The sequence below is a fragment of the Aphelocoma coerulescens genome, chromosome 9 (genome assembly GCF_041296385.1).
Source record: "Aphelocoma coerulescens isolate FSJ_1873_10779 chromosome 9, UR_Acoe_1.0, whole genome shotgun sequence".
NCBI lineage: Eukaryota > Metazoa > Chordata > Aves > Passeriformes > Corvidae > Aphelocoma > Aphelocoma coerulescens.
Window position 1 is genome coordinate 3,361,880 of NC_091023.1, and position 22,009 is coordinate 3,383,888.

Sequence of the window (22,009 nt, forward strand, 5' to 3'; positions counted from 1 at the left end):
CCAGGGAGCGATGGATGGGGCACCTCAGTGCTCTTGGTTCGTGGGCATCCTTTTTGTTTGAAGCCCAGGGGCTGGGAGCAACCTGGTCTAGGGGAAGGTGTCCCTGCCCATGGCAGGGGGGTAGAATGAGATGAACTTTAAGGCCCTGCCCAATCCAGACCGTTCTGGGATTCTCTGATTCTCTTCCACTGCCCTCAGGATGGGGATGTTCAGGAGCTCCCAGCCTAGGAACAGGAGAGAGGAGGCTGAGAAGACACAGGAGCCATGTCCGCGCGTGGCCGGTGCGCCAAGGTGCTCCCCTCCGAACTGAACAAGGTGTGCCCTGAGAGAGGAGATGAGCCTGCCACACAGCCCAGGAAGATGAGCGACTTTGAGGTGGTGCCCAACCTGCAGCAGAGCAGTAGCAGCGTCTCGAAGAGCAGGCGGAAGGCTCATTTCCCCACTGGCAGCAATGAAAAGGCAAGTTCAGGAGGTGCAGGAAGAGGGCACGGTTGGGCACACACATGAAACAGTGTTCATGAGTGTCTCACTAACAGGAGCATTAATAACCTGACACTTTACCGTGCCATAAATCGAGTCTCTCCTGATGGGAGAGGATTTGCTGAAAGTCCTTGCAAGGTGCTTAAAAGATAAAACGAGATGTCTTCTGTAGTTTCAATGCTCCTAGATAGTTGTTTATTAAGTCTTATCAGAGAAACTGAGCCACTAGCGTGACCCAGGTGCAGCATGGAGAGAGGAAAAGAAGGAGTGAGAGCAAGAAAGACCAATTATCAAGATTTACATAGCCTTTTAAAGACATTTTAACCAATAGTTACTAAAAACATACATTATTTTCACTTTCTTACCAATTATTCAGTAACACAACTAGGAACTGTGGAATTTTCTATCCAATCAATCCAAACTACTTTTACTGCAAAATATGGAGTGGTAGAAGAAGGAAAAGAAGGTTTAGAGAACAACAATCCTCCATTTTGGTATTTTTTACTCTTATCTATATACTATAAAGAGAAGCCCAAAACCTCTAAATTTTTCACCCTGTGACAATCTTACATAGTAGTCTATAACCTAATTCACACCACTGTATTTTCTAGCTGTTGTCTGACTGTTGGTAATTTTTTCCAAGGTTTAAAGCTATACCAGTGGTGTCCAGGGGGGTAAAAACCCTTAAGAACAGGCAGAGAAATATTCTCGGCACTCTGGGTTCCTACAATAACCGATCAGGTTAGTTTTAGGGACAGACAGAAAACCTCCAAACATCTGAGGTACGTGGCCAGCACTCACATCCCCTCTCCTTGGAGTACATCTTTGTCCTTGCAGACAGCAATGGAGCTTTCATCCTTCACACCCAAAGAAGCACCTATCACCACAGTGTCTGGCCCTTGGCATAACTTCTGGCTCTTTCCAGAAACCCTGACCCCTTGCTGCTTTTCTTGCTCTGTCAGGAAAATCTCATCTCCTGGATTCCTGAAAACATCCGGAAGAAGGAATGCACCTATTTTGTAGAAAGCTCCCAGACATCAGATTCTGGGTAAGTGAGACAGTCCCTCCTTCCCTACCCTGCCAGAAGAGCAGAAGTGAGGGTTGGTGACAAAGCTACAGCATCAGAAAATCCCACCTTTCTGTCACAGGTATTTAAAACCCCTCTTTTAACTGGTTCTCCACCACGTGGTGAGTCATCACATGGCTGAGATTCTGTGTGCAGAGAAAAACCTTTCCAATGCTTTTGCAGGCAGTCATTTCCATCCTAAATATTTCTGTCCCAAATCTCTACCAGTGGAGGGGTTTTTTTCCCCCTTAATTTCCCCCCAAACAGTGCCTTTGTTTCTGCACAAGTTCTGAGCTGGAGGAGCAGCTGGGTGGGAGATGTGGACGCCTGTGTTGTTCCTCTGGAGAGCAGCACCTCCGCCCAGCGAGGCTGGGCTTTGCTTTTCGGGTTTCAGCTGTCATCAACCAAGTTGTTGGGGTGTGTTTCAGGAGGATCGTTTGTGAGTGTGGCTATCTCAGGGAACAGCACCTGGACGATGCTGCCAAGCCTCCCATCTTCCTGGGGAAGGAATGGGATCCCCGCAGGCACATCCAGGAAATGCCAACGGATGCCTTTGGCGATATCCGCTTCACGGGCCTGGGACAGAAGACAGGGAAGGTGATCTGTTTGTCCCATCTGTGGGTGCGTGGGGAGCCAGTGGTTGGGTCTTGCCACGGCAGATGGCATGGGAGTATTTCCCTCCTGAGTGAGAGGAGGTTGGGAAAGTTTGGAATTGCCCCAAAGGCAATTCAAGCAATGGAAGGGTTGAGACAGGACCCCTTCTCTCAGCCTCAGACCCTTTCTGAAACCACAGGACTCATGATTCAAGGAGTGGCTGTTGCCTGTCCTCATCCTTAGCTTTGTCTGGGGAACGTTTGTTCCCAGGGAAGCGAATGGGAATAGGGTCATGGACAAAGACCTGGACCAGCAGCAGCAGCATGACTCTGCTGTGGAATGGTGTTGGGAAGCCTCTGGTTCTTTGGTGGGACAGGAGGAATTGTGGTGGGGGTGTCCTGTTACCCTGACCCCGTTGTTCATGCCCAAAATGTGTGCACATCCCTTTTTTCGCAGTATGTGCGTGTCTCCTCGGATACCCCTCCACGGGTCATCTACCACCTCATGACACAGCACTGGGGCCTCGACGCACCCAACCTGCTCATCTCAGTCACTGGGGGAGCCAAAAACTTCGTCATGAAGCCAAGGCTGAAGAACATCTTCCGGCAAGGGCTAGTCAAGGTGGCCCAGACCACAGGTAAGAGATCATAGGATAATAAAATCACAGAATCACGGAATAGTTTGGGTTGAAAGGGACTTCTAAAGGTCATCTGGATGCAGAGGGTCTCCCTGTGATTGTACCTGGCCATGCCAGGTTCAGTAAGTTGGGCTGTGCTGGTGATGCTGAGCTGTTTCAGGAGATCTGTAGGTCCCTTACCTGGACCACAATCACCGGGGATGGGCTGCTCCTGCTCAGTCTCTGCCAAGAGGCTCAAAAGGAGCTGGACTCAGAGATGTGCTGAAGAAGGCATTGCCTGTGCTGCTAGGGCAGGGAAGAGACATCTTCTGGGGGATGGAGCATCCCCAAGGACACACAGCCGTATGGGGGAGGCTGGGAGATCGCTGTGGGCAGAGCCTCTCCCTTTCCCATGCCCCTCTGTGACCCCCAGGAGCCTGGATCATCACGGGGGGGTCCCACACTGGTGTGATGAAACAGGTGGGAGAGGCAGTGCGAGACTTCATCCTGAGCTGCAGCCACAAGGAGGGCGACATCGTCACCATCGGCATTGCCACCTGGGGGACCGTGTACAACCGAGACAGCCTCGTCTGCCCCATGGTGAGCCAGGCAAGGCTGGAGAGGGGATTGCTTTGCCTGTGCCTGGGCTGCCAGGGAAGTCCTGCCAAGGACTGTGGTGGGAACAGATGCTTCTAGATGTCACTGGGGCTGGCAGCCCTGGAAAACCCAACTGTACCAGAAGTGATGGTCACAGAACTCCAGAATGGGTTGGGTTGGAAGGAACCTTAAGGCTCACCTTGTTCCGCCCCCTGTCACGGGCAGGGAACCTTTCATTAGACCAGGCTGCTCCAAGCACCTTCCAGCCTGGCCTTGAACTCTTCCAGGGATGCTCCCAGGCTGGTATTTGCTGAGAAGCCCCTCCACCCTACCCAGTGTCTTGAGTAGGTTCTGTGCTCCTGGGAGGACTCTGGTGGGTGTGAGGGCCAGTGGAGCATGGGTCAAGGCTGATGTGAGCACTGTGGGGGCACAGGGACTGTTTGGCCCCACATGCTGACCCATTCCTGTCCCCACGTGCTGTTGGCTGTCTGGTACTCCTTTGCCAGGCTTCTCCCAGAGTGTCTCCTCCTGCACCTTACAGGGGGGCTTTCCTGCTGAGTATGTGCTGGATGAGGAGAACCAAGGCAGCCTGTCATGCCTGGACAGCAACCATTCCCACTTCATCCTGGTGGATGATGGCACCCACGGGAGGTATGGGGTGGAAATCCCCCTGAGGACCAGGCTGGAGAAGTTCATTTCAGAGCAGACCAAGGTGAAAGGAGGTAATGGCAACGCACAGCCCGGCCTGAGGCAGGGATGGCCCCTCCCCCTGGAATGGTGTCCTTCCTGGGCTCCAGCAAGAGGCTGTGGCTTCCCCAGAGGATCCAGGCAGAGGGTCTGAGAGGATTGCCATGATAAATGTGGAACCTGGTTCTAAAGCGACACAGATTAAGGAACCTTTCTCTGCCAGACTTATGGGATCACTAAAGGAGTCCCCAAACCTTGTGATGCTGAGCTGATCGGGGAGAGTAATTTCTCCTAAAGGGCCAGGTCCCAAAGGAGCTTCCAGGCATCATCATCTCACTGTGCAAAGGATCTCCTGTTATAACACATGCACACGTGTGCTCACAGAATCCCAGAATCCCCTGAGCTGGAAGAGACCCATAAGGATCCCCAAGTCCAACTCCTGGCCCTGCACAAAACACCCCCAAAAGTCCCACCACGTCTCTGACCTGCCCTGCCAGACAATCACTGGGCATGGTTTTCCTCCCCTCTCCTGAAGCCTGATGTGTCAGGGATAGTGCTCCCACCTTGCCTTTTGCACTCCACCACTCAGAGGAGACCGTGTGGGGGGGGATCAGCCCTATGAGAAGGTGACCCTGGATTTTGCTTCCCTGCAGGTGTGGCCATCAAGATCCCCATCGTGTGTGTGGTGCTGGAAGGAGGCCCTGGGACTCTTGATGTAAGGAACCACTTGTGGCAAGCTGAGGAGGGGGTGGAGGAGGGACAGCTCCTTCCCAGGATGCTCCTCTCAGTGGTGCCACACTGACAGGAGTGCTGGGAGCAGCGCTGGTGACCCAAGCTCAGAGAGGGTCTGCTGGTGTCTGGGTGGGATCAGGACCAACCCCCCCGCTCTGTTGCAGACCATCTACAATGCCATCACCAACGGGACCCCCTGTGTGATTGTGGAAGGGTCTGGGCGTGTGGCCGATGTCATTGCCCAGGTGGCCAATCTGCCTGTGGCTAAGATAACCATCGCCTTGATCCAGAAGAAACTGAGCATCCTCTTCCACGACACCTATGAGCTCTTCACCGAGAGCAAACTGGTGGAGTGGACCAAGAAGGTGAGTCCCTTGCAGGCTCCTCTGAGCTTTGGGACACCAAAGGGGCCCCAGGGGTCCTGGCCCATGAGCAGCAAGGGTCCCAGCAGGACGTTTAAGGCTCATCTGCCCCCAGCCATCCTCATCATTGTCCTGGTGGGCACCCCAAGGGCTCAAGCTCTGCTCCTCCACTGCCTGCTGCCTTTGGGCACAGAGGGAGTGTTTGTGACCAGCCCTCTCCATGAAGAGGACACAGCACAGGGTTTCTGCAGGCGACGGAGGAATTGCCTTGCACAGTGCAGGGGCCTGTGGGAAGCAGCAGGGAGGAGCTGCTGCTGCTCATTGCTTGCCCACGGCTCTCCTTGTAGATCCAAGACATAGTGCGGAGCCGGCAGCTCCTGACCATCTTCAGAGAGGGCAAATACGGCCAGCAGGACGTGGATGTGGCCATCCTCCAGGCCCTCTTCAAAGGTGAGGCAGGGGAGCCTTCCGGTGAGGATGGGACAAGGTGAACAGGATGGGGGTCAAGTCACCTCCTACTGCTACTTGATTTATGGGGTGACCAAAGAGCTGCCCAGACCTTGTTACTGGGGAGAGATGATTATCCAAAGGGCCACACCTCCAAGGAGGCTTCCATGTGGTGTCTTCTCACCAGATGATCCTCTGTTCTAACATGCTTTGCATGCAGCATCCCGAAACCAGGACCACTTTGGTCGTGAGAACTGGGACCACCAGCTGAAGTTGGCTGTGGCCTGGAACAGGGTGGACATTGCCCGAAGCGAGATCTTCACAGATGACCACGACTGGAAGGTAAGGCTGTACCTGTGCTGCTTGCCTGGTCAGGCTTACAGCTTGTCAGGCCTGTGGATATGGAGGGCACTTCTCACCTTGGCCATGCCTGGGGAGAGTTTTAAAGGGATTTCTCTTGGACCCTGAACTCCCAGTGCATTAACTGGGGCTGTTCTTCAAAAATGCTCTCAAACTCCCAAAGCAGAGCTAAACACACACAAAGACAATTGGTATTTGGTTCAAAACCAGTGTTTTTAAAAACCCACGTAGAACTTAAAATACCTCTTGACAGCTCTGCCCTGTGGTCACTGCTCAAATAGCAATTTGTCTCTAAAATCTCACCCAGCCTGGCACTTCCCTGCTCACACCTTACTACAGAGTGGGGCAGGGGCCAGCTCTGCCATCCCATGCCTGATCCTGCTGTTGGGAAGTCAAGGCTGAGCAAGGTTGTCTGTCCCTTCTGATGGGGCTGTGGGACTTGGAAGGGATTTTCCTGTTTCAGTCAACAGTTTGGGTTCCCCCAGCCCACATACCTTTGATAGGACTGGGAATGGCTGGTGGGAACCAGGAACCCAAAAGTGAAGCATTTGAGGATATGTGCCCCATCCCTGGAAAAGTTGAAGGTCAGGCTGGCAACCTGGACACCTGCAAGGTGTTCCTGCCCCTGGCCAGGGATTGGAACGAGATGAGCTTCCAACCCAAACCATCCTGTGATTTTGTGATATTCATAAACTTGGGGTAGGTGGTCTCTACCCTACCCATCCCTCTGCCCAGCAGCCAAGGGGGCAGAGGGCTCCACTGCCAGAGAAGAGTGCCTTTTTCTAACTCCCTGGGAATGTCCCACAAGTTTTAAGGCATCCCAGATGCTCTTCCACATCCAGGGACTCCTCGTGTGCTCAGGGATAAAATCCTCCCCCCAAGTGAGGAGCAGGGTAGGGTCCTGCTCTGAGACCACAGAGCCCCTCACCTCTGCCTCTGGCCTGCCAGCCCGCAGATCTCCACCCCGTGATGGCAGCTGCCCTGATTTCCAACAAGCCAGAGTTTGTGAAGCTGTTCCTGGAGCAGGGAGTGCGTCTCAAGGAGTTTGTCACCTGGGACACCCTGGTTTACCTCTACGACAACCTGGCACCGTCCTGCCTGTTCCACAGCAAGCTGCAGAAGGTGCTGCTGGAGGAGAGAGAGCACACAGCCGGCTCCAAAATGCCACGGCTCCAGATGCACCACGTCTCCCAGGTGCTGCGGGAGCTGCTGGGCTGCTCCACACAGCCGCTGTACCCCAAGCCCAAGCACACGGAGCGGCCCCGGCTCTCCATCCCCGTGCCGCACATCAAGCTGAACGTACGCATCTCCAGGTTACCTGGCGGCAGGGGCGTGGCAGGGCGGGGACACTGGCTCAGGGAGCTGTCCTGGGGGTTGCAGCTGGGTCTCTGTCCTCTCATCTGCTCAATAATCCTGTTTAAAGTGCCTTAAAGCCCCGCCCAAGTCATCTGCCCTGCATTCCAGGTGCAATACCCACCTTCCTACAGCTGTAGCACTGCGTGGTTGTGTGATGCTGGTGCGCAGGACCCAGTGGGGTGGGTGCACAGCTCCACATGATCCCAGCCCTAGAAAAAGTGGAATTCCCAGGGTGAGTCCAGTCTTGGCCACCCCTCTATCTGGGCAAAGTCCTTTCCATGGGTGGTGGAGGCAGCACCCAGGGTTTGAGTGGCTTTGTGCTGAGGGAGCAGGTCTGAGCACTGCACACCTTGCAGGTGCAGGGGTCAAGTCTCCGGTCCCTCTGCAAGCGCTCTGCTGGCCGAGTCACCTTCACCATGGACCCCGTCCGGGACCTGCTCATCTGGGCCGTGGTCCAGAACCGCAAGGAGCTGGCAGAAATCATCTGGGCCCAGGTATCACAGCCCAGAGCTCCTGTCATGGCTGAGGGGCTCATATGAAGCCAAACCTCCCAGCCCCAAGGGGAACAGTGGAAACTGCTGGGATTTGGGATAGTGGGAGAGCTGCCCTGAACCTGACCCCAGCCAAACAGGAGCCAGCCTGAGGGCACTTGGTGTCCATCCCCTGCCACACCATGAGGCCAGATCCCTCCCTCCCATCCCAGCCAAAACAGGTAGAGGGCATGTGTTGGGCCAGAAGTGGGATAGTCAGGCTGAGACAGTACACAGGGACATGGCAGCTGAGGTGGAGAAGGCTTCCACCCATGAACAGCATTCCGGGACAAGAGGCAGTGTAGCTGGTGGCACAGTGAACATGCCAAGGAGTCACTCTGTCCCATCAGCCAAGGCATCCCACAAATTCCCCGTGGCAGGGGGTTATCCAGAGGCGAGCTTGGCTCAGCCCTTGTCATGGCAAGCTGTCCATCCTGAGCACCAATCTACTTGGGACGTCCTCCTTCCCTCCTGTGGGAGCTGGGGAGGGCTTGTCAGGACTTCTGGGACTTGACAGAGAGAGTGTCCATGCTTTCCTTATCCTCTTCTGTGCCAGAGCCAGGACTGCATGGCGGCTGCACTGGCCTGCAGCAAAATCCTGAAGGAGCTGGCCAAGGAGGAGGAGGACACGGACACCACCGATGACATGCTGGCCCTGGCTGAGGAGTACGAGCACAAGGCAATCGGTGAGTGGGAGGGCACCAGCACCCCAGAGCTGCTCCTGCACCCCATAGGGCTGGTGAGCTTTACCCAGGAGATGGCTGGGGGATGATAAATGAGGGTGCCAACCTCACAGTCAGGGCCATGATGCTCCAAAGGCTGTGCCTGCATGGTGGTGGGAGTGCAGCGAGTACCACTGTGTGGTGCAATGTCCTGATCCTGCTGGAAGGGTGACTCTGTGGGTGCTTGGCCCCAGAGCTCAGCCTCATCTTCCTGGTATCGGCCCGTCCAGGCGTGTTCACAGACTGCTACCGCAAGGATGAAGAGAGAGCCCAGAAGCTTCTCACCCGTGTCTCTGAAGCCTGGGGGAAGACAACCTGTCTGCAGCTGGCGTTGGAGGCCAAGAACATGAATTTTGTGTCCCATGGGGGTGTCCAGGTGGGCTCCCAGCAGCGGCCCTTGGAGGGAATGTGCGCAAGTGTCCCCAAGGTCCAGAGTTCCTCGTGGGCAGCAGTGGGACTCTGCCCTGCGGCCTCTGTAACCAGCACTCCTCTTGCTCCCTCTTCACAGGCTTTTCTAACCAAGGTCTGGTGGGGGAAGCTGTGTGTGGACAACGGGCTTTGGCGGGTGATTACGTGCATGCTGTTCTTCCCCCTGCTCTACACCAACCTCATCACCTTCAGGTACTCCCGGCAGCAGGGATTTCCTCTGGCTGGGGGAAGCTGCCACGGCATCCCCTGGGCAGCCGAGCCCACATCCCTCCCTGCTCTCAGCAGGGAGAAGAGGCTGCAGCCCATGGGCTGCCTGACGCGTCTCCGAGCCTTCTTCACAGCACCCATCGTCATCTTCCTCATGAACATCCTCTCCTACTTCACCTTCCTCCTGCTCTTCGCATACGTCCTGATGGTTGACTTCCAGCCGATGCCAACCTGGCGGGAATACCTCATCTACTTCTGGCTCTTCTCCCTGGTGTGCGAGGAGACCCGCCAGGTGTGGGCAGGCAGAGCTGAGGCTGGGAGGTGGCAGAGGAGGAGAGACACCCCTCTGGGTGCTCCTGGGAGGTCCCACACAGCTCATGTCCCCATGCTGCTTCTCATGTCACCATCTATTCAGAGAGGTCCCAGCACGTGGGACCACCAGATCCCCCAGCTCTGAGGCCAGGGATTCTCCTTAGCTACATCTGGCTTGGCCCTGTATATTTGCAGATGAAAATGCTGTAGGTCTGGTGGGCTTTGCCCAGGAGGTGTCTGGTGTCTGTTTTGGGAACGTCAGGAGATGGAGGGAGCACTTCCTTTGGGTGAATTTCCAGCAGGATTTCCAGGCTTTGCTTGACATTTGAGATTTTTCAGCTTTTGCTTCAACATCTCAGTGCCTTTCTCCTCCAGTCTGAAGAACCCCAATGTCCCAGGTGTCCCCATGCTCCTTCCCAGGTGTCCCCATGCTCTTCCCATGCTTATAAAGAAAACCTCATAAGCTCAGGTTACCTTTGGGTCAGCAAGAGTGTCCAGAGATGGCCAGATGATCTGTGTGGTCTCTCCCCTCTCTGAGGAACACGAGTATCTTACACCCAGCCCTTCCTCTCTTCCCGACAGCTGTTGTATGACCCAGATGGACTTGGGGTAGTGAAAATGGCTTCCCTGTACATCAAGGACTTCTGGAATAAGCTGGACATCTGTGCCATTCTGGTCTTTATCGCAGGGCTGACTTGCAGGTGAGCTGCAGAGCTCAGTAGTATTTTCATAGAATCATGGAATCCCAGAATGGGTTGGGTTGGAAGGGACCTTAAAGCTCATCCAGTTCCAGCCCCTGCCATGGGCAGGACAGCTTCCACTGTCCCAGGCTGTTCCAAGCCCCACCCAACCCGGCCTTGGACACTTCCAGGGATGGGGCAGTCACAGCTTCTCTGGGCACCCTGTGCCAGGGCCTCACCTCCCTCACAGTAATTCCAACTCAAATGATCCTATATGGTTCTATGGTGGCACTGAGGTGTTTCCTTTCCTCTCTTCCGTGTCCAGGCTGATCCCATCAACATTATATCCTGGGCGCATCATTCTGTCCCTGGCTTTTATCATTTTCTGCCTGCGCCTGATGCACATTTTCACAGTCAGTAGAACACTGGGGCCCAAGATCATCATTGTGAAGCGCATGGTGAGAGCTCCCCTCTGTCATACCAGGGTGATGCTGGACCATCCTGCTAGAGCAGCTGGATATGCCACTCATGTTATCCCATCCTGGAGAGGGGCTTGCTCCAGGACACAGCTATCCTTCCCCTCTGTCTTTGCAGATGAAGGATGTCTTCTTCTTTCTCTTCCTGCTGGCAGTGTGGGTGGTGTCCTTTGGGGTGGCCAAGCAGGCTATCCTGATCCACAACGAGGAACGCGTGGAGTGGCTTTTCCGTGGCGTGGTCTATCACTCCTACCTGACCATCTTTGGGCAGATTCCCTCCTACATCGACGGTAAGGGACTCTGGCCTGTGACAGCACATGGCACGAGCAGGGTGGCTGTGACAAAGCTGATGTACCAAACTTATGCCCTGTTGGCCCACGGAAGTCCCACACAGTGAACAGAGCACCTGGAATGACACAGATGGAGGTCAAATTCCTTCTTGGTGCTAAGCTCCCTGGATGCTGGCTACTTTCTGAGAGCAGAACGTGCTCCCCAAGACGCCTGAGGTTTGGCCACCACAGAGTCACACTGTGCTCTCCCACAGGGGTCAACTTCAACATCGACCAGTGCAGCCCCAATGGGACTGACCCCTACAAGCCCAAGTGTCCAGAGACAAACGCGGACAACAAGAAACCCATCTTCCCAGAATGGCTGACGGTCATCTTGCTGTGCCTGTACCTGCTCTTCACCAACATCCTCCTCCTCAACCTCCTCATCGCCATGTTCAAGTAAGTCTGGGGGGCTCTAGATGTGGTGGAAGTAGTGGGATCCCACTTGGGAATTCTGGATGTGGTGGAGGTCATGGCAGGTCAGGGCTGATCAACGAGGTGGGTGGAACTGGGACACCATTCAGACAGATGTGCCCCCTCATCCCCACGGCACGCCTGACACCTGGGCTCTGCCCCAGCTACACCTTCCAGCAGGTGCAGGAGCACACGGACCAGATCTGGAAGTTCCAGCGGCACGACCTGATCGAGGAGTACCACGGCCGCCCACCCGCGCCCCCACCCCTCATCCTGCTCAACCACCTGCAGCTCCTGATCCGGCGTGGCTTGCTCCGCCGGCCGGCCACGCACCACAAGCTCAGTGAGGACCAGCATCCCCCTCCTTCCCTTTGCCCCCGCCTCAGGGCATGGTACCGTGTGCCCAGGCACAAGGCTGGGCATACAGGCTGTGGTCCTGGGGTTTGGGATGCCCAGAGATGTGACAGCACTGCCATCCCCTTCCTTCGGCAGAGGAGAAGCTGGAGAAGAACGAAGAAGCTGCCCTTCTCTCGTGGGAGATGTACCTGAAGGAGAACTACCTGCAGCACCAGCAGTGCCAGGAGAAGCAGAACACGGAGCAGATGATCCGGGACATTGCACAGAGGTACTGTTGCTCCTGAGAAAGGATGTTCTTTCTGTCCTTCCGTGTCCTGGGCAGGGAAGAGTTGGGATCAGTGGCTGTCGAGGGTGTTCCAACCAGCCCTGTCCCTCCAGGGTTGATGTGCTGGCAGAGCTGCTGGACTTGGACCGGGTGAAGAGGACAGGGGTAGTGGAGCAAAGACTGGGCTCTCTGGAGGACCAGGTGAGGCAAAACGAGGGCAACTACCCAAGAAAGGTGAAATTTTTCCAGGGGCTGAGTCAATCGAACCAGAGCACAAAATCTCTCTGAATCAATACCCTCTGAGACAGTTCGAGTTTCATTGCCATCAGCATCTGAGGGGGAAAGGTTTATAGGAATACTTCTGTTTGACCCCAAAGTAAACAGGATGAAGGTGGGATGTGGTGGGATGGGCCACTGCCTCCACTAGCCACCCAAACAGTTAGAGCTGACCCAGCTCTTCTCCTTGGCCTGAGAGGACCCTCCAGACCTCCTGGGGACACAGACTCTCTGTCCCCTCCCTTTGGAGCTGCACGAGCAGTGGGATGCCCAGGGAGCCGGCCCAGCCCTGCCATATCCTGTTTCCATTTCCCTTTCCACCTGCTTTGTAAAAATCTTTCCCTGGAGAAGGTTTTCCAAGGCAAACATCAGGACCCAGCCAGGATCACTGCTGCCCGCAGGGTGCAGCAGGCAGTGCCAAGGGCAGCATTCCCTGCCCGCTGACAGGGCTGAATCCCGTGGCATTCGGGGGGCAGCGGGGCCGGGGGTGACCTTCTCCTGTGCCCTGCAGGTGCAGCAGAGTGCCCAGGCCCTGAGGTGGATGATGCAGGCGCTGCGGGGCAATGGCTTCAGCTCAGGCGAGGATGTGCCGCCCATGGGTAAGCGGGGCCCGACTCCTCCCCAGCAGGGGAAAGCCTTGGGCCCCGGACGGGGGCTGAGCAGCCCCTCACACCCCTCTGTCAAGCAGTGAGGCAGAGGTTCCTTTGGTTCTGGGAGGTTTGGTGTCTCTGTGAGGCCATCCAGCCCCTTCTGAGTGCATTCTCACCCTCCCTGGGGTTTCTTCCAGGGCCTGCCAGAAGGGGAGCCAAGGTCCACGTCCCCAGGGGACATCAGCATCCCCATGGAGACACCCAGCCAGCCCCCTCAGCAGAGCCCCGGTCCACAGTGCTGGACTTGGTGCCCTGCTTTGTGGCACCCTGCTGTCTGTGTCTGCCTCACAGGCTCCTCCAAAGCCTTGGACACCAAGGAGATTGACCTGGAGGGAAGACCCGAGGAGAGCCGGCCCCCGTACCACGTGCTTGCCCGAAACCTCCTGTACCCAGGGTCTCACACTCTCCGCTTCCCTGTGCCAGATGAGAAGGTGCCCTGGGAGGTAGGAGCTGTGACGCTGGGCAGTGGGGCTGGGAGGAGGAGGCTTGAGGCATATCCTGACAGTGGTGGGAAGAGGAACCCATCATCCCATTTCAGAACTCTTGTTCTTCCCAGCCCTGGGACCACTGGCTTCCTGGAGTCACTGCTTGAGGCTCCCCCAAAGAAAATGGCATCATTCCTGCTAGGATCTGCAGTGCCAGGAATGCCTGGGGATGCTTGGTTGGACACAGAGGGTACAACCACCCACCTCTGCATTTCCTGAAGCACAGCTGCCTCAGGGTCAGGGTCCAGGGCAGGATCTGGCACTGTCTTCCATGGGGGTGTGAGCCCTCCAGCCAAGGCCCTGAGCTCAGCCCCCAGCAGAGCCTGGAGCATAATTTGGGGAGTGATGCCATAAGCTGGGCAGAGGCAAAGACTGGGGCATAAGGTGTTCCCGGGGTCCCAGAAGCTGTCTGCTGTGAGAACAGGGGCACAAGCGGGGGGCTGACACAGCCATGTGTTGTGCAGGTGGATTTCCCACTCTACGACCCCCCTGCCTACTCGGCCGACCACAAGGACATGGCTGTGCAGGACCCCTTCAGCCTGTGAGTCTCCCCCCACAGCTCCCCAGTCCTCCACCCCTTCCCTGGGTGGCACAGCCAGCCCTCCCTGCCGGGCTGCCTCCCACCCTCCAGCTCCTTGGAGTCTCTCCTGAAGATCAACTACAACACCATGGACGGGCTGATCGACCGGCAGAGCTTCCACGGGCTCTACGCCGTGCAGGATGGGCTGCCACTGTGAGTGCCACCGCCACGGGCTCACTGGGAGCTGGGGGGGAGGCAAAGCACTGGGACACGGAGAGGCCAGGGGTGCCTGGGCACATCCATCCCGTTCCCACTTTCCTACGGCTAATGGTGGGGCAGGGATAATTGCATGCATTGTCCTTAGGGCTGACCCCAAAGGAAACACCCCAAAAGACATGGGGTGCAGCGGCAGGGAAGTGTTATAGGGGTGTACAGAGGGAGTCTGGCGCTGCCCCAGCCCCCTCACTCTCACTCTGGCAGGAACCCCATGGGCAGGACAGGGCTGCGAGGCCGTGGGAGGCTGCACTGCTTTGGGCCCAACCATGCCCTGCACCCTGTTGTGACCCGGTGAGTGTGTCCTGCTCCAGCACGGGGCTGAGGACGTGGCGTGGAAAAGGGGGCATGGGGTCACCTCAGAGACCTGGCCAAACCCCGCACGGCCAGTGTGACCACTGCTGGGCAGAGGGGAGCCAAGTCCAGCTGCAGCATGACAGGAGCCTCTCTCACAGCTGGAGGAGGAATTTGGATGGGTCCATTATAAGGAAGAGCCTGAAGAAGATGCTGGAAGTCCTGGTGGCCCAATACCCGCTGTCAGATGTCTGGGCTCTGCCTGGGGTAAGAGCTGGTGGAAACCAGAGCTGGTGCAGAGGGAGCTGAGGAGATGGGAGAGAGAGAGGGAGGGAGGGAGGAAAGAAGTCCCACAGAAAGGGGGAATCACAGGCATGTGGCAGCCGTGGCTGAGGAGGTACCTGTGCCCCTCCTGCAGAGCCTCTGCATGCCAGGGGTGCTCCCTACACACACTCCCCCACCCGGACCTGCTGTCTCCTGCCTCCCCCTCCGCGGCTTCAATCCTCACGTCCTTCATGTGAGCTTGTTAAGCCAGTGGCAAAACATCCTTTGGCAGACATTGGATCAGGCAAACTCAGACATCCGCTTGGGCAGAGCTGAGGACTTTGGGCAGGAGAGGGAGGATGGGAGGCACCAGCAGACCTCGTGGTATCTTCTGCAGTGGTGGCAGGCCACTGCCTGATGGCCAAGCTGGTGGCAGGGAGGGAGGCTGGGCTGTGCTGATGGCAGGCCCCACAGCTGACATCTGCTTTGGCACAGGGGTCACTGGAGCCGGGTGAGACACTGCCACTGAAGCTCAAGTGGATCCTGCGCCGGGAGTTCTGGCCCCAGTTCCAGAACCTGCTGAAACAAGGCACTGAGGTGGGTGGCACACAGGTGTCTCCGTGGTATCGGGTCACAGGAGGGTTCAGGGCTACAGGGGCATGTGGGCATCACCCCGGCACAGGGACACACAGGTGTCATGGTGGTACAGGCACATGGGGACATCACCATGGCACGGGGACATGTGGACATTGTGGTGTGGCCCAGGGTACAGGAGCAGGGTGCGTCACCTCTTGGCAGCAGCTCCCACCAGAGAGGAAGGGCTAGGGGAGGTGAAGACATGCCATAATGCACGTGTGGGGGTCAGGGAGCAGCCCAGAGACCCCGGGGGAGGGCTGCCCACACCAGTGTCTGTGCCTGCCGCAGTGACTGCCCAAGGCTCCAGCCGCAGTGGGAACGGGGCTCTGGTCTCCAGCGGGGCAGAAGAGCTGCAGGACAATGCCCCACCCACCCCCAGGGCCCCCAGGGTGCCTTCAGAGAGCTGATGAGGGCTCTGCTTGTGTGGCATCTCCATGCACAGGTACACAAGGGGTACCTCGACGACCCACGCAACACAGATAACGCCTGGGTGGAGACGGTCGCCATCAGCGTGCACTTCGACTCCCAGAACGACGTGGAGATGAAGCGGCTGAATTCGGTACAGGGCTGTCACCCCTGAGGGCTCCCTGACCCGGCCCACAGCGGGCCAGGGGCACAGAAGCCAGATCTCCAGACCCAGATCTCCACAGGACTGGGATTCTCCAGCTGCATGCAGTGGGGGAAGAACATGGGGATGAACGTGGGGTGGCACCTCAGTGTGTGCCCTGAAAAGAAAGGGCAGGAGGCTGGGGACTAGACGTGCTGTTGAGCATGGCTGGCACGGTCCCTTGCTGGCAGCACATGCCTGATATCTGTCCCCTTCCAGTTCCTCCAGGGCTGCGACCCGGAGCTGTGCATCCGCTGGCAGGTGCTGGACAAGAGGATCCCCCTGCACGCCAACCACAAGGAGCTCCTGCACAAGGTCTCAACCCTCCTCGGTGCCTACTACTGAGGCCTCATGCACAGGCCAGGGCTCCTGCTGCCCCAGACCAGGGTCTGGCTGGGACCTGCAGCTCCACCCCAGCTCACCTGTGAGAACATGGGAGCTGCTGGAGTTGAGGTACTCTGGGTACCTCTGTGAATGTGTACTGCAGGTGGCTGGGAGGAAAAGTGTCCCCTCCCTGGGGGCAGGGGCTGCCTGGGCAGTGCATCCCAGTCACCTGAGCCACCAAGCTCAGCCCCAGCTTGTGTCTTGGTGCTTCCACATCAGCCCACAGCACTGGCCCGGAGCTTGGGCCACACAGAGCCACAGGGCTTTTGCTGTGAGATGGTCCTTCTGTCCACTCCAACCTGCTCTTGGCTTTGGGATGGGCACTGAGGGCTCACCCATCCCAGCTATCCGTCCGCCAGAATATCCATCATTGCTCCCTGCTCCTTCTCTGAGCCCTGGCAGCCCCACTGCCACAGATCCCAAAGCATTGCTCTGGACAAGGCTTGGAGTCGCTCCTGTGGCCACTGTACCCATATCTCTGATTGCCTCAGACCCAACAACATGGTCCTGAGCTGTGATCCAGCACTTCTGAAAGTGTGAGCAGCTCTTGGCTTATATACCTATGGTTTCATAGCTCTGCACAGGCCCACCTGCCATGCCCCAAACTGATACGTGATCCTGTGTGTGTATGCTGAGCACTGGCTTGTAGCTAAACTTCCTTCCTCCCTCTGAGCCAAGGCCCCAGCTAAACATCACCTGCCTGTCCCCATCTCCTCGTGCACATGGATGGAAAGGGGCAGCTTGCTGGGACACAGGTGATCCATGCTCTGTGGTTCCTTGGGCACGCAGGGACAGGAGAGGGAACATCAGTGTGTCAATCCCTGCTTTAAAGGGTTTTTCATTCACATTTTCTGTTGCCTGCCATGGGGGAAACAAGGCACAGTGGACACATTTTTTGATCATCCAGAAGAGCCTCACAGTGGCATGTTATGCCTGGGACTACTCAGGAAGGGATTTCGGGTCCCCCCCCTTCTCCCAGTGAATCAGACACTGGCCAGCCAAGGCCACTTATCCCACACTGGTGGCCACCACAGCACAACTGCAGTTTCACCAGTGACGCACTGGGGTTTGGCAAGGGGAGGGGGCTCAGTCTGGCAATGTATTCAACCCAGCTCAATAAACCATGTATTAAACAACTGCAGGCTGGTGATGTCTTATGGCTGTTGAACCAGGGGCTCTTCCTGGAGGCCATGCAGGCTGTTTGTGGAGGCCATGCTTGGAGCTCACTTCCAGGATAAGCCCAATTCCCACCCCAATCTTGTTGTACAAACTCACTTTGCCTGTAGACTGACCCCCAGTGATGGATGAATCACAGAGTGGTTCGAGTTGGAAGGGGCTTTAATGATCATTTCATTCTAAGCCCCCTGCCATACGCAGGAACACCCTGCAGCAGACCAGGGTGATGGAGATGACTTGATCCGTTTAGAGCTGGTATGGGAGCTGTGCTCCAAAGTGATGGCACAGCACCTTCTCCCATTGCTCCTGGACTGTTCCATGCCTGCTCCTGACCTCCTGTCACCGAGGGAGACAGGAGACCATCTGCTGAGGGCCCACGTGCCCCGGGGAGGTGCAGGCCGGGGCACGGCCGGGGAGGGAAGATCGTGCGGTACAGCAGCTGATGAAGCTTCTAGACGCGCAGCCCGGACCGCAGCCTCCGAAAAACAGCTGAAATCTCATTTTCAGCACTTAATTTCTGCACATCGGGGCTCCACGCGGCCGCTCTCCCGCAGCCCCGTGGGGGTGCTTCCTGGCTGTCCCACCACCCCCCGCACCCGCACCGCCCCCCCACCGCCCGGTGCCGCCGCGGCGGGACCGCTCGGCCCGGCAACAGGTGGGGCCAGCGCGATCGCGGCCAGACCGCACCGCACAGCACAGCACCGCACCGCACCGCACAGCACCGCCCAGCACCGCACAGCACAGCACCCGCCCAGCACCGCCCAGCACCGCACCGCCCAGCACCGCACAGCACAGCACCACACCGCACAGCACCGCACCGCACAGCACCGCACAGCACAGCACCACACCGCACAGCACCGCCCAGCACCGCACAGCACCGCCCAGCACCGCACCGCCCAGCACCGCCCAGCACCGCACCGCCCAGCACCGCCCAGCACCGCACCGCCCAGCACCGCACAGCACAGCACCACACCGCACAGCACCGCACCGCACAGCACCGCACAGCACAGCACCACACCGCACAGCACCGCCCAGCACCGCACAGCACCGCCCAGCACCGCACCGCCCAGCACCGCACCGCCCAGCACCGCACCGCACCGCACAGCACCGCACCGCACAGCACCGCACAGCACCGCACAGCACCGCACCGCACCCGCACAGCACCGCACCCGCACAGCACCGCACCGCACCGCACCCGCACAGCACCGCACAGCACCGCCCAGCACCGCACCGCACAGCACCGCACAGCACCCGCCCAGCACCGCCCAGCACCGCACCGCCCAGCACCGCCCAGCACCGCACCGCCCAGCACCGCACAGCACCGCACCGCACAGCACCGCACAGCACAGCACCACACCGCACAGCACCGCCCAGCACCGCACAGCACCGCCCAGCACCGCACCGCCCAGCACCGCACCGCCCAGCACCGCACCGCACCGCACAGCACCGCACCGCACAGCACCGCACCGCACCCGCACAGCACCGCACCCGCACAGCACCGCACCGCACCGCACCCGCACAGCACCGCACCGCACCGCACCCGCACAGCACCGCACCGCACAGCACCGCACAGCACCGCACCGCACCGCACCCGCACAGCACCGCACCGCACAGCACCGCACCGCACAGCACCGCACCGCACCCACACCGCACAGCACCCGCACCGCCCAGCACCGCACAGCACCGCACCTACGGCCGGAGCCGGAGCGAAGCACAGCCGCCCTGGCCGAGCCGGTAAGGGACTCCCGGGTGCCGGGGGACGGTGGGGGTCGGTCGTGCTGCGCGGAGGGGTTCCACTCCCCGGCCCCCGGGCAGGGCAGGAGGGCGGGTCGGGGCATCACCCCCGCACACCCCCGGGGTCCGGGAAGGCTTCAACTCCCGAGAGCCCCTCGGAGCCCTTCCACGCGGTGGGAACCGGCATCGCATAACCCGTCCTTGTTCCCCCGGAGAGACGGAGCTGCCAGAGCTGTCAGAGCCCGGTACATTTTGCAGGGCCAGAAGGATTCCCGGGAAGCTCAACTTCATCTCCTGGGGCAGAATCCACAGCTCTGGGCAGGGCCGCGGGCAAAGCCACAGAGAGCATCCTTCAGGTACAAGCATCCCTCCGGTGTGAGCATCCCTCTGTGGTACCCTGAGGATGGTCACACCGGAGGGATGCTGCTGTTACCAGGGGAATGCCATTAGCAGAAGGGCGCTGGTACCAGAGGGACAACAACTTGGTGTCCATAATGACATCACATGGGCCACTTAATTCCCGTGAGAAAGGTTCCCATGGCCTCCCACATCTCCCGTCCATGGGGATCTCTTCTCCCAGGCTGGCCAAGGCAGCAGGAGGGCCGTGAGCAGCACCAAAGGCAGAGGAAAGGTGTTCCACCTGCTTCATCTCCTGCCTCGCCCCTGGCAGCACTGGGGTGTCCTTTCGGGTTCCTACATCACCACTTCTACTGTGCTAGGCAGTGGCTCCTCCCTTCACCTCCTGCCCCCAGAGTCAGGCTATCAAACCATACTCTGTTTACTCTAAGAAGCAAACTCACCTCCAAATACTTCTTTGGTGAAACCCTTGGAAACATGACTTGTACCAACTCACAGACCAGAAGGGAAGGAAAAGGAAAGCAAAAGAGCTCCACATCTTGTTATTTAAAATCCTGGTGGTGATTAAGGCAGTCTGATGATCCTCAGAGTCTGACTCATCTTTTTTTTTTAAACACTCAGGGTTGGTGAGGTAGGATTTTACTGCTGCTGTTCTCCAGCAGCAAACTACTGCATCCCCCCTGGAAACTGGTAGCAGGGTGGGCCAGAGGCTCCCAGGCCCATCTCCACACCTCCATCCTGCCACTCCCTTTGTCCACCTGCGTGGTCTCTGCACAGATAAGGGTAGGGGAGCTGGGGTTTCAATCTCCACAGCTCTATTTCTAATTCAACCAAATCAAGCTGTCCTGGAAAAGATAGCCAGTGCCACTCCCCCCTTGTTTTCCGATCTCCTGAGCCCAGCCTCTCACCCCTTTGCCAGGGCACATCATACATGAGCCATACCCCATGTTCCAGGAAATAATGCCATGTCATATCCCCTCCACCCACAGCTTCCCCTCAGTGATGGGAGAGGCCTTGCAGGAACACCGAGGGGCTGTCCTGGTGCCCAGGAGCTGCTGCCACCCCCAGCTGAGCTGGCTGGCGGCAAGATGACCCTCACCACCACCACGCCAGCCACCAGTGTGGCCCAGGCTTTCTTCTGCCTCCTGCTCTGCATCCCCTGGGGCAGCTCCTGCCCCCCCAGCTGCCAGTGCACGGAGCAGGCAGGGGCAAAGGCTGTCCTCTGCAGCTCCCAGCACCTGGAGGAGATCCCCAAGGACATCCCCAGAGATGCGGTGTTCCTCAAGCTGGATGCCAACAGCATAACCAGGATCCCCAGCAATGCCTTCAGGCACCTGTCCCACCTGGAGGAAATCGACCTCTCCAGGAATGCCATCGAGAAGATCGACAGGGCAGCCTTCAAAGGGCTGGCAGCTGGGCTGCGGACCCTTGACCTCTCCAGCAACCGCATCCGCAGCATTCCCAAGGAGGCCTTGCTGGCACTCAACGCCAAGCTCCGGCTGGCCAACAACCCTTGGCACTGCGAGTGTGCCTTGCAGGAGGTGCTGTGGGAGGCACGGCTGGACCCCGACTCCGTCCAGGACATCACCTGCCACACGGCCCCGCGGCAGGAGTACGTGGGCAAGCCGCTGCTCCAGGTCCTGGATGCCGGCGTCAACTTCTGCAGCGTGCGCCAGAGGACCATGGACGTGGCCATGTTCATCACCATGTTCGGCTGGTTCGCCATGGTCATCGTCTACGTGATCTGCTACGTCCGGCACAACAGGGAGGCCGCCTGCAAGCACGGGGATTACCTGAAGTCACTGCCGAGCACCCAGGCCCACGCAGAGACCACCAGCACCGCCCTGTAGTGCAGGGCTGGGGTGCCACCTTCCAGCTTCTTTGCAGGGAGCCAGTGGCCACCTGGTGGGCATCAAAGCTTCTTGGCGGGATTCTCCAGTGCTTTCTTCAGGCAAGTGCCACCAATCTCCCCTCCCCAGAGACAGCGGACTGAGCGTGAGCAAACGACACGGGGGAGGGATGCCAGGGACACCCCATGCAGGTCTGTCCGTGGAGATCAGGTTCCTGGGGATGAACATGCCCAGCCAGACGCTTTCTCCCTACCAGAGCTGGGCTCACAAGGGATGCAGCCCCAGTCACATATTCGTGGTTTGGAGAGAACAAGTCCCTGGCACAGAGAGATGGGGGGAGGGATGGGTTGTGGGGCCAGGAGGTCCCTGGGGTGCAGAGGGTCACTGCAGAGGGGCCACCCCATCCTGGCTCCAGTGAGGGACCAGCCTTGCCGAGGGCAGGACACCCTCCCCAAGGCCCCGCGGTACCTTGGCAGCCTCTGCCT

At 58.2% G+C, this 22,009-nt stretch overlaps 2 protein-coding genes across 3 annotated transcripts; both read left to right on the forward strand.

Annotated features, from left to right (window-relative positions):
- Window positions 1-264: 264 nt before the first annotated feature.
- On the forward strand, window positions 265-17,486 carry TRPM2 (transient receptor potential cation channel subfamily M member 2). 2 transcript variants are annotated; one of them, XM_069024105.1, is made up of 32 exons: window positions 265-459; window positions 1,443-1,528; window positions 1,975-2,143; window positions 2,597-2,777; window positions 3,190-3,356; window positions 3,895-4,075; window positions 4,694-4,755; window positions 4,937-5,137; window positions 5,482-5,584; window positions 5,802-5,923; window positions 6,890-7,240; window positions 7,654-7,791; window positions 8,384-8,513; window positions 8,780-8,925; window positions 9,058-9,170; window positions 9,261-9,477; window positions 10,080-10,198; window positions 10,503-10,635; window positions 10,772-10,943; window positions 11,198-11,381; window positions 11,561-11,739; window positions 11,889-12,021; window positions 12,132-12,219; window positions 12,806-12,893; window positions 13,236-13,387; window positions 13,894-13,970; window positions 14,061-14,162; window positions 14,430-14,516; window positions 14,678-14,783; window positions 15,276-15,377; window positions 15,859-15,975; window positions 16,243-17,486. In XM_069024105.1, exons 1-32 carry the CDS (start codon window positions 265-267, stop codon window positions 16,366-16,368), a joined length of 4,527 nt encoding a protein of 1,508 aa, XP_068880206.1. In that variant the 3' UTR covers window positions 16,369-17,486. The 2 variants fall into 2 exon arrangements, with proteins under 2 accessions (XP_068880206.1, XP_068880207.1); XM_069024106.1 differs by having other exon boundaries at window positions 9,264-9,477.
- A 3,190-nt stretch (window positions 17,487-20,676) lies between these two features.
- Window positions 20,677-21,524, forward strand: LRRC3 (leucine rich repeat containing 3). Its single transcript, XM_069024920.1, is given in 2 exon segments — window positions 20,677-20,740; window positions 20,743-21,524. Coding segments are annotated over 2 exon segments (846 nt in total).
- Window positions 21,525-22,009: the final 485 nt, after the last annotated feature.